The 17,964-nt window shown below is 40.8% G+C and overlaps 3 protein-coding genes across 4 annotated transcripts; all 3 read right to left on the bottom strand.

Annotated features, from left to right (window-relative positions):
• Window positions 1–687: 687 nt before the first annotated feature.
• On the bottom strand, window positions 688–3,261 carry LOC147207410 (uncharacterized). The gene is made up of 2 exons (XM_086106633.1): window positions 2,878–3,261; window positions 688–2,432 (listed from the first exon to the last, which is right to left on the bottom strand). The coding sequence occupies exons 1-2, from the start codon at window positions 3,002–3,004 to the stop codon at window positions 1,105–1,107; spliced, it is 1,455 nt and encodes a 484-aa protein (XP_085962759.1). The 5' UTR covers window positions 3,005–3,261; the 3' UTR covers window positions 688–1,104.
• Window positions 3,262–3,731: 470 nt separating this feature from the next.
• LOC147207411 (uncharacterized) lies at window positions 3,732–7,175 on the bottom strand. Of its 2 annotated transcripts, XM_086106641.1 has the most exons (3): window positions 6,779–7,175; window positions 6,556–6,625; window positions 3,732–5,845 (listed from the first exon to the last, which is right to left on the bottom strand). In XM_086106641.1, the coding sequence occupies exon 3, from the start codon at window positions 5,721–5,723 to the stop codon at window positions 4,779–4,781; it is 945 nt and encodes a 314-aa protein (XP_085962767.1). In that variant the 5' UTR covers window positions 5,724–5,845; window positions 6,556–6,625; window positions 6,779–7,175; the 3' UTR covers window positions 3,732–4,778. The 2 variants fall into 2 exon arrangements, with proteins under 2 accessions (XP_085962767.1, XP_085962766.1); XM_086106640.1 differs by having other exon boundaries at window positions 6,556–7,175.
• An 832-nt stretch (window positions 7,176–8,007) lies between these two features.
• LOC147207412 (uncharacterized) lies at window positions 8,008–16,181 on the bottom strand. Its single transcript, XM_086106461.1, has 5 exons — window positions 15,820–16,181; window positions 14,856–15,059; window positions 13,183–14,091; window positions 11,534–11,668; window positions 8,008–9,588 (listed from the first exon to the last, which is right to left on the bottom strand). Exons 1-5 carry the CDS (start codon window positions 15,902–15,904, stop codon window positions 8,585–8,587), a joined length of 2,337 nt encoding a protein of 778 aa, XP_085962587.1. The 5' UTR covers window positions 15,905–16,181; the 3' UTR covers window positions 8,008–8,584.
• Window positions 16,182–17,964: the final 1,783 nt, after the last annotated feature.

A 17,964-nucleotide genomic window follows, 5' to 3' on the forward strand; every position in this document is an offset into this window, starting at 1 on the left:
GAGAGTGAGGGGCAGGAAGCGGCAGTCATATAGGCCTGTGTACCTGCTTGTTTCTCACTCTCAAGCCCGTCATCCTTTCCTGCCGTGTCCTCTTTCTGAAAACAAGTGCCGTTCTTTCTGTGCAGCTCTCAACTTGCTTTTCTTCAGCTCTCTGAACACTGTCACCTGGTTGCCTCATTGTTATTCATTTTAATGGTGGGGAAATAGGAAATGCCTTTTTTCCCTTCATTTTGAACGATAGCTAAAAAGCCAGAGAGAGAAAATAATATTTCAGCAACACAGTCTACAAAAAACGGGTATTTTTTATAGGCTATTGTTGCCGGCTTGCTTGGTTTTGTGTTGTGCTCAGGTGAATTAACTTCAAATAAAGTGGCCACCATGGATCACAGTGACGATTGATCTCCAAATGATGATAATATGGCACATTGGTGACATTACCAAAAACTGGACATCCCTCTAAAAAGGATGAAAAGACGAGAAAATTGTTGACTGATTGACAGCAACATTGAAGGAGCTGCGGGGAATGTCTGGCAAAGTACTGGGTGTTTAGTACATGTGACAACTATCTCCCATCTTGATATGCCTGGGCTATTTGATAGGGTGGCAAGGAACCCTCATCTAACAATAGGGGTGGACACTTGAAAGCTACCAAAATGCATGTCGGGAATAATACTTTATTGATCCAGGAGGTAATTTTGGTGTCCAGTAGAAGCAATCATAAACATATAGAGGATAATATTATAGCAAGCAAACATACAGTTATGATGCACATTAATTAGCCATAGGCAAGTGTTAGAAAAATAAATTGTAATTTTTAGAATGCAATATCAAGCGAGTACAATTTAAATGTACCAGTAGTTGTAAAAGTAACAACAAAAAGATCTGCATCATGTATTTGCTTAGTGTGCAAGGTTATTGGACCACAAGGTGCAATGATAATTATTGTTCTGACTTGAGTAAAATTGTAATTGATTTGAGGCTTTGTAATGACTTGATGGTGGTGTGACACATTAAATTGGATTGTATTGTATTGATAGTGATTTCTCATTTTATTGCAACCCTTAAAACTTTCTGAACTTGTCAGAAAGTTTCCTTGCAGTTCATTTAAAGTCCTGCAGCATCATTGATTTCTGTTTTATTTGCCAAAGTGCACTTGTGTTTCTTAATCTCATACTTATCATAAAATCTTTTATCGCACACATTGCAACTGAATGGTTTCTCACCCGTATGTCTTTTAGAGTGTCTTGTCATGGTGCCTCTTTGAGAGAATCTTTGACCACACACCGAGCAGGAAAACTCTTTTTCCCCAGTGTGTGTTCTCATGTGTTTAAGCAACCCCGAGCGGTCAGTGAAACTTAAGTCGCAGACTGAACATGCAAAAGGTTTCTCTCCGGTGTGCGTTCTTGTGTGCGTTGTTAAATTCCCCTTTAAAGAGAATGTTTTGCCACAAATTGAGCAGGCAAAAGGTTTCTCACCAGTATGTGTTCTCTTGTGTTGAAGCAGCCCTGAATGATCAATGAAACTTAAATTGCAGATCGAGCAAACAAAAGGCTTCTCTCCGGTATGGGTTCTTGTGTGTGTTATTAAGCTTCCCTTTATAGTGAATCTTTTCCCACACAGTGAACAGGCAAAAGGTTTCTCCCCTGTGTGTTTTCTTGAGTGGCGAACTAATCCTGATCGAATACTGAAACTGATGTTGCATACTGAGCAAGCATAAGGTTTCTCTCCTGTGTGTATTCTCATGTGTTTGACTAAGGACGAACGAAGACTGAAAGTCACGTTGCAGACTGAGCAGAGGTACGGTTTCTCGCCGGTATGAATCCTTGTGTGTGTTGTCAGTTGGCCCTTCTGAGTGAATCTTTTACCACAGACTGAGCAGGTGTATCGTTTCTCCCCAGTGTGTGTTCTCATGTGATTAACCAAGGAAGAACGGACACTGAAGCTTAAGTTGCAGACTGAGCACGAATAGGGTTTCTCTCCAGTGTGTGTTCTCATGTGTACTTTCAAAGTATACTTGGCATCAAAACTTTTCCCACACCGAGAGCATTCCCAACGTTTGCCGTCAGTGTGACATGTAACATCCCCTTTTGCGCGTTCATCATCAGAGTCAGGTGAATGTGACGTTGTGTTGTCACTATCTGATTGGGGAGCTAAGATGTCTGCTTGTGATCCTTTACGGTGGTCTCCATCACCTTCATCTTCATCATCACCTTCAACCTTCACAATGACACAATTGAAGGGCAATGTGGTGACATCTTCCTCCTCCTCTTCTTCTTTAATGTCAGGGGGCGTCTCATTCTCATTTTCGTCAATGCATGGGGGCTCTGGGTTCTCCTCTTCCTCTTTAATGTAGCGGGGCTCTCGCTCCTCTTCCTCGTGAAAGTAAGAGGGGTCTTGCGCCTGCTGCTCAGCAGGAAGATCTTCACAGATGACTGCAAGACACATATTGTGAAGATGTCAAGAAGAGCAGGCACCATTATGAAATTCAAACAGGGTTTCTTCGGGACCGTGTTTAACAAATGAAGAGTTGGGGGACTTGAAATATGTACGTCGGAAATGCATTGCGGGAGATGCAGAAACGCCGAACCCCTCTATAGTCCCTCCTCACTGCTCTGTTGTTGGCCTCATCTCTTCGAAATGGTCTCTGGTAGAAGGCGTAACACGTGAACAGGGCAGTGAGGACCGAGGTAACAATAAAGAGGTGAGATTTGGTCAATATACTGTAATCCTAAACATCAGAATGACCACATAAGTGCGTCACACTTGTTCCCGCATATTCAACTTTGTGAATGAATAATCATTTACAAAAAAATAAAAAAGTGGAATGTTGTTAAAAAGAGAAAGTATTAATTAAACATTTAAAAGAAGTGAACAAACCTGTTCCGTGTAACACAGCATGAGGCTTCTTGAAAACAACGTCCGATAGTTGACGTTGCTGCTCGTCCTCTTCTTTTGTTCGACAAAGTGCTTCGTCGTAGTCATCGTTCACTCTTTTTGCACACATTTTCACACAATAATAAAACACTTGGCACTGACTCTTGATCTCCGCGTAGCGATGCGCTGCGAACAAACGCGTCTCTTTGGTCGCAGCTAGCAAACAAGACTTTTGTGAGAAGCACACTAAGACCACTTTATACGGATTTGACGATTCACTAAATTTTGTTTTACTTCGCTAAAGTAGTGATGGGGCATTCTGTGTCAACCTTTAAGCCTATTCTGTTTGAATCTGAGAAGTATTATTCAGTGAAGCTCGTGCGGAAACACCAAACGTATGCGGAAGTAGAACTGTAGCCGAAATTGGACGGCAACTCCACTTGGACAAACAATGCGTCAACTCACGAAATAAACAACTTGAAGTATCTTTGAGTGCGTGCTCTACACTTTAGTCTCCACCTAAACACTTTGAAATTAACAAGGAACAATAACTTTATTTGTGCTTTTCAATTCGTATGTCAATTATCCCTAACTGATCTCAAATTACTGTACCTTGTAATATTACTGCTTTGTCTCTTTTTTGGTCTAGTTTTGTGTGTTTCTTCTTGTATTGTATTGCATTGTTTATAAATTTTGTGACACACTAATGGTGTGTTTGTAAATGTTTAGGAATCAAAGTTCCAATAAAATTGCTTTTGGAAGTTATTAGCAAATGGGCAATTCCAAAATCAATGAAAAACATCTTCCAAAATCAAAGAAAAACATCAGTGAGCCTTCACAAAAACAATTAATAGCTGTACTGTTTAGACTTTATTCTTAGCTATTTTGCAGGTAAAGTCCGCAAGCTAGAGAGACCTAAGTCAGCATACACTCGTCAATGACATCAGTAGGGAAGAGTGGAGTCGTATTCATTTGAAACAGTGCTGTTCTTTCCTGTGTTGGAAATGAAGGTCATTTTCATCTCTCCTTAACCTGAACATATAATCCAACAAAGGTGAAGGAAAGAAGGCATAGGGGTTTAGGATATTTTGACTTTCCAAAAAGGCCCCAGTCATAGGCAAATGTCGTCCAGGGGCCACATTTGGCCCTCCCACAATCTGTGGCACTTCCTGTCAGCACTTATTTTTGAAACCATGTTCACACCACTACTTAGCAGACAGATGCTAACGATCACCACACATTAACACGTACATTCAAGAACTTCACATAAAACACTTATAACAAAACATTGTGGCGAAAAGAGACAATGGCGTGCCTACTTCTAACTATGTGTTTGCATGGACATGAATTAGGCTGACCGGACTTTTTGGCAAATGAGGCATACTATCACGCAAACTCATGATTGCACGCTACTCTCGGATGCCCTGAAAAAAATGTAAACAGAATTTATATTGCAAATTATTTCATTGATAGGACACATTCGCCTATTTTGTTCCAACCATTTATTGTGGAAAACGGATAATGAGTGTCAGTCTTTTTTTAATGTCTTCTTTTCACCAATGCATTTTAATGGGCACCCATTATACATGGATTTTCACTGTTCTTGAGCTGTCCCAGTGCCGATTCACTGAACCCGGTCTGAGATGAAAGCAAATTGGTTAGGATGCTCAGGAAGAAGCGGGGAAGCAGCGGGGCTCAAGCCTGCTATAAGGAGCATCTCTTGTGCTGCCAGTGCACTGTACAAAGACATTCACACCAAAGACAGACCCTGATCACCGTGTAATGGTTTGTTTTTAAATTCAGGATCATGTATATACTCATCCATCATTGCCACAAGCAATCAAACTAGATGTGTTTGTTAATTAGTCAAAGTTTCTTCATAGTTTGCTTAAAATCTTGCAGCTTTATTGATTGCTGCTCTTTGCCCCAGCACACTTGTGTCTTTTAACATGATACTTTACATAGAATTTTTTGTCACATACACTGCAACTGAACGGTCTCTCACCAGTATGTATTCTTGTGTGTGAAATTAAATTCTGCTTTTGAGAAAATCTTTGGCCACACACTAAACAGCAAAATGGTCTCTCACCAGTATGTGTTCTTGTGTGTTGAATCAATCCTGTACGATACCTAAAGCTTATGTTACAGACTGAGCAGGTGAAAGGTTTCTCTCCAGTGTGTGTTCTTGTATGTGATCTTAAATTTCCCTTGACAGAAAATCTCTTACCACAAACTGAGCAGACAAAAGGCTTCTCTCCAGTGTGTGTTCTTGTGTGTGTTCCTAAACTTGAACGATTCCTGAAACTTAAGTTGCAAACTGAGCATGTAAAAGGTTTATCTCCCGTGTGTGTTCTTGTGTGCTTAATTAAACTTCCCCTTTGTGTGAATCTCTTACCACAAACTGAGCAGACAAAAGGTTTCTCCCCACTGTGTGTTCTTGTGTGTTCAACCAATCCTGATCTATGAGTGAAACTTAAGTTGCAGACGGAGCAGGAAAAAGGTTTCTCTCCTGTGTGTGTTCTCAAGTGCCGGTTCAGATTATGCCCGGCAGCAAAGTTTTTCCCACAATGAGAGCACTTCAACCGTTTGCTGTTAGTGTGATATGTCATATCACCTTTCGAGTGTTCATTGTCAGTGTCAGAAGTAAAAGAGGTTGTGTCGTCACTGTCTGATAGTGGCGCTATGAGGCTGTCTGTCCGTGATCCTCCACACTGGTCTCTATCATCTTCTGTTGGCATGTGTTGACTTGAGCTGCTGCAAGGAGGCTCTTGCACAGCTCCTCCATTTTGCTCACTTGGGCATTTGTCTTCATCCTCTTCATTATTCATAGGGATGGTAGCAAATGGCATATTGGTGACATTATCCTCCTCTTCCTCTTTAACAGACCGGTAGTGGTGCGTTGGCTCCCCTTCATCTTTAATGTGGGAGCACTGTGGCTCCTGGTGCTTGAGGCGAAGATCTTCATTGATGTCTGTAGGAAACAAGAAGACAAACAGATGGTTTGGTAAAGTCAAGCTTTTTTCCATCGAGACACATTATGATGTGGATTATTCTTTAGCCGTATTTTAGACAGGTTTGGGATAATGACCTGACCATGAATTATTATGAAACTCAAGAATTCTGAATCCTCGTCTTTCTCTGACTCTGGCACCAGTCCATTTTTGCAGATTTTCTGGAGCTTTTTGGGGTCGCATTTCACACATAAATTGTTTACAGGAGCTTTAGGTCAGGTTTAATAACCATAAATTAAAGAGACATATAATATGCGTAATTAATCATCAGACTGAACATTATCTAATATTCAGCCCAACAGTATAGCTTAAGTCGACAAAACAGACAGAATCTAAGAGTGACCACGCACTCGTGAGGATATAGCGGTTCAGATCATTTAAGGATGGCTATTTAGTCTATTATTTTAGTGTCCCGTTTATTTATTTGAGCAGTGTGTACAACTAAAGTTCAGCATTATTTCAAATAATAATTATATCATGCTTTATGTGTGTATTTAAGTGTATTATTGTGTGTGCTTCTGAGAAGTGTGCTCCCGCACGTGTGTATTTTATTAAAATTGGTCCCCGGCTACCCCAGTTCCAAAGTCCTATCTGTGCCCATGACCAGCAGGAACATTGTTAAAAAATAAACAACTTAACTGAGAGAAAGAAGTGACAAGGACCAACATACCTGCTCTGTGTAATTCATCTTGGGGCTTCTTGAAAACATCGTCCAATATTTGACGTTGTCGCTCGTTCTCCTGTTTTGTTCGAGAAAGTTCCTCCTCATACTCTGCTATTGTTCCTTGAAACACTGTAATTACTTCCTCAACAGCCGCATTTAGTCGCTGGTTCAGCAGGGATCGCAGCATTTCTACTTTACACATTTTCACACGAAAATCACAGTACTTTACCCTCGCGCTTGAGTTCAGCTTCACGACGTGTTGATCACTTCTGCGTCGCTTTGTTAGCAACTAGCAAGCGAAGCTATCTCCAGAAGCGTCAACGTGCCCCAAAAAGATGAGTTTATGATGTCAGCGGTGATTGTGTTTTTAGTCTAGTCAAATAGTGAAGTGACGTACTGTTCTGAGACTTCACTCCGTTCAGTTGTAATCCAGAAAGATATATTCAGTGAAACAACAGGTCAAGACATGTAACGTTTTTGAGGTATTGCTAAGTGACGACACTTTCGCAAATCACTTCGCTCACTGAGGCCAAATCTTATATGTCAAAATTGGACCCTTCTCAGTCTTAGACACGTTTACCAGCGATCCCGTTGAAGAGGGAAACGGAAGTATGACGTACTGTATGCGATACAGACGGAGAAATGAGACGCCCGTCCTCGATGTCGTCATTTCATAGCGACGACAATTAATGATGACGTAACGCCATTGACGAGTGTTATTCACATTACCCCTTGAATAATATATATATATATATATTACCCCTTGAATTTGTTTCAGGTGAAATTAAATAAAACTCACATTTGATCAACACGTTTAATCTTCAAAACTCCGATCATGAATGCATACAATTTGTATGCATTCATGATTTGTATCATACAAATGTTGAAACAATCTGTATGCACAGCTACAAATACAAATGTAAATTTAATCTGTACGACTGTATAGTATTTCATGTTTTCGGGGGTCTCAAATTCAACGTGTGTGTCTGCTGGAGATAGTATGGATGTGACTGGACCAAGTATTCCAGTGTTTAAGCACCGCCAAAGATGAGCTATCCAGACACACCTATGGTTTACATTCTACACTACAGTATATGAATTAACTAATGTGCATAATACTGTGAAACCAGCCTCCAAAAGTCTTTCTTTACTACACTGTAACTATTTATTGTTAGCTACTTAGCTGACGTGTAAAAGTTAATGCAAAGGGCGGGGCCCAGGAGGCTGTGGCCTGGGCCTCCACCTGTGGGAGTGGGGTCAGGAAGAACATGCAAACTCCACCTACTGTACTCTGGTGTTGGGTTGTTATGCCAACACAAAGGGACTGTTTTGACGACCGGTACTCAATGTGTTAGTGAGGGTACACATAGCTTTAATGACTCGCGTTGTACTTAACATGGTCTTACTGAGTAGTACGTAGTACAGTACATAGCTTGAAAAATTCAAACATACCCTTGGTATAGCACACACAGACAACAATGGTATTAAAAAATAACAGCCTAGATTTACAAAGCACCTTTCAAGAGACCCAAGGATGGTAAAACAATAAATTGTCGTCTGTAAAGTAGACGTGTGTCTCACCCAGCACTTTTTTTTTTTTGCTTTGCTCCTGAAATACAAACAACTAAAGACAAACCTTCCAAAATTTTATTTCACCATTTCGCAACGGAGATGTAAACATTTTTTTTTCCATTCTCATATGAAGCCAATGCGATTCATATTGAATAACATTCTTGATAATTGACAACTATATTAAATTTGATATATTTCTCGCAACAGTATATAATCGTATATTATATAGACTGTGCTAAACAAAATCATAATGAAAACAGGCATTTTTACAATGTGGGCAGCAGTCAAAAAACAAATATTTGAATGTTCACAGATTCATATAACACCTATCAGGTGAACCAATACTGGGTATGGGCCGGTACTATTTGACTATTTGGCTTTTAATTCACAGACACAAAAACAATTTTACAACCAAGAAAATCTGAATGTTCCAAGTTCACAATGTATTCTAAGTCCAGCAGCTTCATTTACCACTGATCTTTTCACCAGTACACTTATGTTTCGTAACCAAATACTTTTGAGAAAAGCTTTTATCACACACACTGCAACTGTATGGTTTTTCACCAGTATGTGTTCTCATGTGTTTCACCAAATTTGAACGTTCACTGAAACTTAAGGTGCAGACTGAGCAAGAAAAAGGTTTTTCTCCAGTGTGTGTTCTTGTGTGTATGTTTAAATGAGCCTTACGAGCGAATCGTTTCTCGCAAACTGAGCAGGCAAATGGTTTCTCACCGGTGTGTCTTCTTGCGTGTATGTTTAGATGCGCCTTACGGGCAAATTGTTTACCACAAACTGAACAGTCAAATGGTTTCTCCCCAGTGTGAGTTCTTGTGTGTGTTCTTAAATGTCCCTTTATAGAAAATCTTTTACCGCAAAATAAACAGGCAAAAGGTTTCTCTCCAGTGTGTGTTCTCATGTGCTTGCCCAAATTTGAACGTTCACTGAAACTTAAAGAGCAAACTGAGCAGACAAAGGCTTTTTCCCCAGTGTGTGTTCTTGTGTGTGCTATTAAATGTGCCTTCTGAGTGAATATTTTACCACAGAGTGAGCAGGAAAAGGGTTTCTCTCCAGTGTGTATTCTCATGTGTACTTTCAAACCCCACTTTGAACCAAATGTTTTCCCACACTGCGAGCACTTCCATTGTGCGTCATCACCTTCAGAATGCTCATCATCACTGTCAGGCAGTGCCACTAAAAGCCTGTCTGCTTGTGATCCTCCACAGTGGTCTCTATCACTTTCTTTATCGTCATCATCTTCACTCTTCACAATAACTGTCAATGGAAAGTTGTTGATATCTTCCTCCTCCTCTTCCTCTTTAATGATGAGAGGCAATGGCTCCCCTTCTTCCTTAATGTGGGGGAGCTCTAGCTGCTCTTCCTCTTTTGTGTGAGGAGGCTCAAGCTCATCCCGCTCCATCCTGGAGCCCCACTTCTGCTGCTCAGCATCAAGACCTTCTTCACTGGCATCTGGAGAACAGGAAGACAAACAGAAATGGCTTGTGAAGCTTTGTCCCTTCAAGTCTCATGTTGTGACTTTGATGTTCTGATGTTGTGAGGTAGCATTCTTGGTGTTACAAGTAGCTCCGCTAACGGTCTGCTTTTTTGTAAATTTGTAATTACCCACTTGTCTCATTCAGTACCAGCCAATTCTAGACCCCCACCCTTTTTTTTTACCCAAAGTCTTGGAAAATTTGAAAAAAATAAGTATCTGGGGTTGAACGTGTGGAGTGTGAAAAGACATAAATATGTCTTTGGGAGTGAATGAGTTATCATTTAATGTTAATTTTACATTGTGTAGAACTGTTTTAGAGTGTTTTCAACGCATTTGCCATAACATTCTTTGACGACAAGTTTTGGTGTGCGTTAGCAGCCTGTTTATTACATCTACCAGTATTGTATATTACTTTTTCCCTTATTTTACACCTCTCACCCTTTTTGCATTCTGCTAGGCCAGGGTTGTCCAAAGTCGGTCCAGCTAGGCCTTTGCACGATTGCAGCACTTTGGCCGTGGCACTTTCTTGAACAGAGAATATTGGCCCCATTGGAATTTTCACCACTTAGTTACAATGCTACACCCATGGGGAGCTTAGCCGCAGCATGGATCCGCTCAGAATGAATCCGAGCAAAGATAAGGAAAAAGATGAGACCCGGCATACAGCATAAAGTACAGCAATGTGAAGTATGAAAGAAGAATAAATGGTACAGGACAATTGAAGCATTCCTTATAATGTGTGTTACTAACGGACAAACTTAAAGCTGTTACAAAAATGCAGTTCTTTGTTTGCATTCATACTCACCTTGTAACTAATATAAATGCCTCTCTCTTAATGCATGCTGTGATTGTGAGATTACAATTTCGGAATCTTGAGGGGAAAATGAAGCTTCATGAAGCACTTGTGATCTTTTCTACTCCTCCAGATCAGTGTTTCTTAAAGGGGTGCATGTAAAGTCACTTTTGGGGTCCGTGAGATTTTTAAATATATTTAAATAGTAGCCTCAATGCAAAAAAAAAAAGCTGTATCACAGCAGTTGTGTCCCTACCACCAAGACAGACAATAATCCTCAGTGAAGCACAAGTATTTTGCGCCTTTTTTTTTTCTAGGTACCATATTTTCATGACAATAAAGCGCACTTAAATGTCTTAAATTTTCTCCAAAATGGACGGGGCAGCTACTAATTTGGGCCACTTTATTTATGCACCAAGTTCCAAAATCAGTGAATGCTATTGTGCGACTTTGATGAGGGGTCTGCTTTGATGGCTGATGTGCCGACACGCTCCTCATATACAGGAAAGGCGAACATAACTGAGGATGGCATACAGGCATTAGAATGAATCCAGCAGAAACTGTGGTTGAGGAGGATAGATCAAAGGGATGTCCTAACTACCAGTAGTTGTAAAAGCAAAGATCACAACACTACCTGGAAGGAGAGTAGCCAATTTCGAAGGGACACAGTGAGAACCAGATGGTCAAAGTGTTCATCACCATCATCACCACAAGTTTAGTTTGAGTGAATGCCTAGCTCAGTAGACTATAGCGCACCATCCATTTACTGTGAAAGAACACAAGTGTCAGCCACTTGAGCTGAAACATCTGCACAATAGCTTTCTTGAAACCAATTTACCTCTTCTTTGCCACTAGCACTTCACACATTTAAACTACGGCCATAGAGAAGAAAGCTAAAATAATCTTTCCACCGTTAGCCGTTATTTTTTCAATTGTTCTACTTTGGTCATGTGACCCAGAAAAGTTTAACTTCCGGTGCGATCATCGCTCAGGGTTTTGCCATGCGCAAGGTGGCCGGGTGTTCAACTTCAGAAATGAGGATTAAGGAGTAAACACAGTAATTTTGTTATCGTATTTACTCCATGGCCTGTACTAAATAAACACGAGATAATCAGAAGTGAATAAACCTGCATAATGAAGCAGGACTTGCGGCTTCTTTAATTCAGCGTCCAATAGTTGTGGTTGTCGCTCGTTCTCTTCTTCGGCTCGAGAAAGCTCCTCGTAATTTTCTTTCACATTTTTTGCACACATTTCACAGGATAATTACAACACTTTGCACGCACTTTTGGTGTCTTCTGAGAGATGTGTTGATAAATTGTTCGCAGCGAACAAGCTACGGTAAAATAAGCTAAGCTATGTCCCAAGAAGCGTGAACGTGCACCAAAGAGGACTGTTTCTGGACACGAAGATTTCATTAAAGTTGTTTTACACCGGTTAAGCACTAATGGGACACACTGTGTGTAAACTTCACTCCGTTCAGAGCTAATTCAGGGGAGAAGCGCGTTTGTGGTAGGTGTGTGTGTGGTTGAGCAAAACGTAAACGGAAGTAGAAGCGGAAATCAAACGGAAACCCAACTTGGACAAACTTTGTGCCACCGTCACGCACGCACATGCGAGTCTGTTTAAAGAAGCTACGACTTCTGTTGACGACAAACGTTGTGTGAGAATCAAGACTGGAAAGAAAATGCTTCAAAATAAACCGCCCCTTTTATTAACCCTGAAGTAGGTTCCTCACTAGCTCTCTGAATGTTCATCTTTTGAAAGAAAAAAAAAACAAAACAAAAAACAGAAGATTCAAAAAGTATTGAGCATTACACAGTCGGGTCTATGCATGTAAAAGTTTAGAGAAGGTCATATTAACCTGTGAATATAATTGGTAAAGTGCATTTAATTACATTCACGCATCCAATTACAGTTACGCATCCACTAACGACATCAGTTTCCTCTGCAAATCGACCGTCTAAAATGGGGAAGAAGAAACTTTTGTTGGCTTAGGTCACATGTGTCAAAGTTAAGGCCTGGGGGCCAGATTTGGCCTGCCACATCATTTTAGGTGGCCCGTGAAATCAAATCAACCATGTCAACTTCCATGATTCTTGCTAAAGTCTGAACCAAAATTTCAAATTGTCATATGTAAGCCAAAATAACAAATGTTGAAACAAGGCACGTTCCTTGAGGTTGGATTTCAAAACTAGTTATCCATCAATCTGTTGTTTGCTGTGCATGTAACATGTGGAGGTGGTTAAACATTCATATGGTTTCACAAAATTCAGTCATAACGACCCTCCAAGGGCAACCATAACTACAATGTGGCTCGTGACAAAAATTAATTTGAAAAAAAAAATGAACTCAGAAATACTCTTATTTTCTCGTTACTATGACCATCCTAGTCCCTCTTGTTGCCTCAAATTTAGTGATATAACACATGTTAATTTTGTACCTTTTATTTCATGAAGGAGGGAGTGTCAGTCATCTCGCGTAGGACTAGCATTGTAGCAGTGTAGCCTAGCTATAATATTAACATTATGACTTCTTCTCAACATCCACATTGATTTATGAATGTGAATTCTTCTTCATATCCAGATTATTAAATTAGCACATTAGAAACATTGTTATAAAAGAGGTTAAGTTTGACAATTTAACAATTACTGATGGGAATGAAAAATGATCATTTCTTACTTGAGTAAACCCTTTTACTTGTATTTTATTTGATCACAAATAAATTCTTCCATCTTACCAAAACCACTCAAATGTGGGTGACCTGAGCTTGGCAATCAATGTTTCTTCACAGTTTCATTGCTGCTGCTCTTCTCACCAGCACATGTGTGTTTGTTCATTTGATATTTGTAAGTGAATTGTTTATCACACACATTGCAATGAAATGGTTTCTCACCAGTGTGACTTCTAATGTGTGTTGTCAAATTGCTACTTTGAGTGAATTTTTTGCCACAAAGTGAGCAAGAAAAGGGTTTCTCCCCAGTGTGCGTTTTCATGTGTTGAGCCAATGCTGAACGTACACTGAAACTTAAGTTGCAGTCTGAACAGGCAAAAGGTTTCTCTCCGGTGTGTGTTCTTGTGTGTGTTATTAAATTGCAACGCTTACTGAAACTTAAGGGGCAGAATGAACAGGCAAAGCGTTTCCCCCCAGTGTGTATATTTAAATCTGCCTTCTGACTGAATCTTTTACCACAGTCTGAGCACCTGTAAGGTTTCTCTCCGGTGTGTGTTCTTGTGTGTCTTTTCAACGATGACTTGTTGAAAAAGGTTTTGTCACACTGAGAACATTTCACGCGTTTGCTGTCAGTGTGACATGTCATATCACCTTTGGAGTGTTCATCATCAGTATCAGAAGAGTGTGACATCATGTCGTCACAATCTGATAGTGGTGCGAAGAAAACACCTGCTTTTGATCCTGCACAGTGGATTCCATCACCTTCTGTTGTCATCGGTTGACTTGAACTGCTGCTTGGTGGCTCCCTCCCTTTGTTCTCTTCACTCTGACCTTCATCTTCATCATCTTTAATCTCCACAGGTACAACAGTCAATGACAACTTGGCGATATCTTCTTCCTGTTCTTCTTCTTTAATGAGGTGAAGCTCAGGTTCCTCTTCATCTTTCATTTGTTGGGGCTCCTGCCGCTGTCGCTCCACCCTGAAAGTCCAGTCCTGCTGCTCAAGATGAAGATCTTCATCGACGATTGCAAGACACAACAAGACAAACCAAAAGGGTATGGAAAAGTCAAGCTTTGCGAGATATATATATATATATATATATATATATATATATTTTTTTAAATACATATACATTTGCTGAGCCTCTTTATCCTCACAAAGGTCACAGGGCATGCTGGATCCTATCCCAGCCGTCTTCGGGCAGTAGGCGAGGGATGCCCTGAACCGGTTGCCAGCCAATCGCAGGGCACACACAGACGAACAACCATCCGTGCTCACACTCACACCTAGGGACAATTTAGAGTGTTCAATCACCCTGCCATGCATGTTTTTGGAATGTGGGAGGAAACCGTAGTACCCAGAGAAAACCCACAAAGGCACGGGGAGAACATGCAAACTCCACACAGGAAGGCCGGAGCTAGGATCAAACCATCTGCACTGTGAGGTCGACGCACTAACCACTCGTCCACTGCTCCGCCCGCTATATATATATACTTTGCAGTTTCATTATTTGGCCGTTGCCCCTTTTTCAAAGGTCTTCAAATATGTTTGTTTTTTAATTATTTTTAAGGCTTGAAAATATTTGTTTTTGCCCCATGTCACGTGACCAAGACGATGATTTGAGAGAGGCACAAGCAGATGTGCCTGGTTTCCAACATAAAACTTCTATCAGACTCTGATAAACAATCAAATATTTTTGTTCTGTGTCTGCACGGCCCAGTGCCAACTACGTACTTGACACCTGCTCTATCAGAACCCCATCGGATTAAACAATCACCTGCTTCGCCTTTATCTTCACTCTTTCCAGTGACAACAGTCAAGGGATGCTTGGTGATATCAGTCTCCTCCTCATCCACCTCCAGTTTAATGGCCATGGTCTTTGGCACCTTTTCTACTTTCAAGTGAGGTGGCTGTGCCTTCTGCTGCTCTACCCTGAAGCTCCACTCCTGCTGCTCAGGACGAAGATATTTTTTACTGAAGTCTGAAAGGTAAAAGAAGACAAATAAACATGGTTTGGCAAAGTTAAGCTTTGGTCAGTCAAATCTGATGTTGTGACATTGACGTTCGTTCGTTACTGTTTATACATATTTGGGGATATATTTATAAGAATGTACAGAGTTCTGAGACACAAGAATTGAAGTTACTTTCGCGCTTCAGAACTTCAGTCGTGGGAAGTACACAACCAATGTTCAGGATGTCAGCTCTAATAGTGTCTGGTCCGCAGACCTGAGGCAGGTGCACAGGGGCAGAGGAGCTCAGAGAGATAAGGTGGGACCAGGCCATTTAAAGATTTGAAAACAAATAATAGGATCTTAGAAAGAACTCAAAAATATACAGGGAGCCCATGAAAAGATAACAGAGTAGGAGTGATGTGCTTCCTCTTCCGATTGATGACTCCAAAGTAAAGTGCATTACAGTAATCCAGCCGGGATGTGACGAGCGACCAGACCGGGTGTTTCCCTCCTCTTGCCCAAAAGTCACCTGAAAAGTGCCCTGAAAAGTGTCCACGCGTACTGATAATTGCCATACAAAATGTACGGACGGCTTAAGAGTTCAGGGAGAACCTCCACCAAACCCCCCAAAGTGGTCTTCAAACACGAATGGGGAATCAATTAAACTAATCAACACAGCAATGTTGGAAAATATATTTTTAAGTAGTTATGCTGTGACGATCTACTTTCCTTCACGGGATAGATAAAGTATACTTACAGTATATAAGCGAAAGGAAGAAATGAACACACCTGCATTGCGAGTCAGGTCTTGGGGCTTCTTGAAAAATGCGTTCAGTTCCCCGCCGTGCTCTGCTTTCAACCTTTTTGCGCACATTTCACCAGGTCAAAACACCTCACTCTCGCTTGATCTCCGCTGAGTACAGTATAACGTTGCTATCAAACGCGACTCTGTGTTAGCACACAGCAAGCTAAGCGTCCCAAGACGCTTCAACGTGCGCCAAAACAAGATTATATAGGCTCGCAGACTTATTACTTTATTTCGTAGTACTACTACTGTGTCGACGCTTGAGTTCGTTCAATGCAAATTTAGGAAAATTATTATATTATTTAATCAAGCACGTGTGGTTACATAAAACATACACGGAAGCGGAAGCATACGTTTTACGGCAAAGCACTTGGACAAACATGTCTTCAACGCCTTTACATACGAAACGCCCCAAGTCAGCTGAGATGCCTTCCAGCTTTCCGATGACCCTGAAAAGGCTCGATCGTCAATAAATATGTTACACGCAACAAACACACACACACACACACACACACACGCCGCCCCAGAAGCACTGCATACCTGTCTCATTCATGTCAGAGCTGAACTGAATCAACAGGTATGAAAATTAAAACAGCGTGTATTTACCGCCGCTGTGATACTGATACTGTACGCGCTTTTCTACGTAACAAAAACATGCAGCTTCTCCTCCCTTTATGACAAAATCCACAAATTACCAGTATTAATGTTAAAACACCAGTTTAAATTGGAACAGAACATGTGTTGATAGAATTCAATTTGTTACAGAAATATATCAATTATAGACTTGGTGATAAATTAATTACTACGATTTACATTTTATTCAGGATCACAAATACTCTCATTTTTTCCATTTTACCATAATCATTCAAACCCTCTAATCTTGTTAGACAGACAATGCTTGCAAGGTTTACTTTTTGCTGCTTCATTTGCTGCTTCTTCTCACCAGCCCACTTGTCTTTGTTCATCTGAGACTTACAAGAAAATTGTTCATGACACACACGCGCGCACACACACACACACACACTTACACTCGCACCCACACACATTGCAACTAAATGATTTCTCATCATGTGTCTTCTACTGTGTCTTGTTAAATTGTGACTCAGAGAATTTTTTTCCCACGCACCGAGTAGGAACAGTATCTCTTGCCAGTGTGTGTTCTCATGTGCAAAAGCATTCCTGAGTGATCACTCAAATCAAACTTAAGCTGCAGAATGAGCAGGCATAAGGTTTCTCTCTGGTCGGTGTTCTTAAATGCACCATCTGAGTGAATATTTTATGACAAATTAAGAAGGCAAAAGGTTTTATTTCCAGTGTGTGTTATCAATTGTGTTTATGGTTTTTCCAATTGTCCCTTCTGAGTGAACTGCTTACTGCACACTGAATAGAAAAGTCCCAGTGTGTGTTCTTGAACATATACAGTGTGTGTATATGTTCAAATCTCCCTTATTAGTGAATCTTGTACAGCAAACTGAGCACCTGAAAGGTTTCTCCGCAGTATGATTTCTCAGGTGTGCATTCAAAACCTACTTTTAACTGAATGTTTTCTCACACTACGAGCATTCCCAGCGATTTATGTCTGTGAGATGTCATATCACCTTTAGAGTGTTTATCATCTGTATCAAAAGAGTGTGACATTATGTCAGCACTATCAGAAGGTGGAGCCAAGAGGTTGTCTGCTTGGCACAGTATTCATTCATTCCATTCCTGGGCAGTCGGCCCCCGTCAGGGACTTGCCCCCCCCCTCCTGGGTCCCACACCCGGCACGAGTCCTGCTGGTGCGTGACAATAAATTCCCTTTTAACATATCATAACACGTTTTTCCGATCTGCTATTATATGCATAATTAACAGTCCTTACATAGACGTTAAATTACACAGACCGCTGATGAGACACACAGATATATGCTGAAAAGAAATGCAAAGCAAATCACCCTGCAAGAGGCAAAAAAAATGCCAAATGACGATCTAACTGATTGTATGTTATCATTTAAACTCCTATTGTGTGTGTGTGGGGGGGTCATGAACGTTTTTTGAGCGGTCAAATGTGAAACATCCAAAATCTCCCACTGACCTGCTGTGGACCCAAAACTGCCCCAAACTTCTGATCAATGAGTCTCTCCTGTTAGA

This window comes from Hippocampus guttulatus, chromosome 3 (assembly GCF_054856545.1).
Source record: "Hippocampus guttulatus isolate MCC_2025c chromosome 3, RoL_Hgut_1.0, whole genome shotgun sequence".
In the NCBI taxonomy this organism is placed as follows: domain Eukaryota; kingdom Metazoa; phylum Chordata; class Actinopteri; order Syngnathiformes; family Syngnathidae; genus Hippocampus; species Hippocampus guttulatus.

Excerpts from the sequence above, each read along its gene's own strand:
- LOC147207412 (XM_086106461.1), bottom strand. The coding sequence starts at position 15,904 with ATGTGCGCAAAAAGGTTGAAAGCAGAGCACGGCGGGGAACTGAACGCA. Across the intron at positions 11,669-13,182 it reads TGAAACTGTGAAGAAACATT|TATCCTGTGAAATGTGTGCA; the intron begins GATTGCCAAGCT and ends AAGTGTTGTAAT. Across the intron at positions 9,589-11,533 it reads AGTCCTGCTTCATTATGCAG|ATGCCAGTGAAGAAGGTCTT; the intron begins GTTTATTCACTT and ends CCTGTTCTCCAG.
- LOC147207411 (XM_086106640.1), bottom strand. The coding sequence starts at position 6,751 with ATGTGTAAAGTAGAAATGCTGCGATCCCTGCTGAACCAGCGACTAAAT. Across the intron at positions 5,846-6,555 it reads AGATGAATTACACAGAGCAG|ACATCAATGAAGATCTTCGC; the intron begins GTATGTTGGTCC and ends TGTTTCCTACAG.
- LOC147207410 (XM_086106633.1), bottom strand. The coding sequence starts at position 3,004 with ATGTGTGCAAAAAGAGTGAACGATGACTACGACGAAGCACTTTGTCGA. Across the intron at positions 2,433-2,877 it reads TGCTGTGTTACACGGAACAG|TCATCTGTGAAGATCTTCCT; the intron begins GTTTGTTCACTT and ends TGTGTCTTGCAG.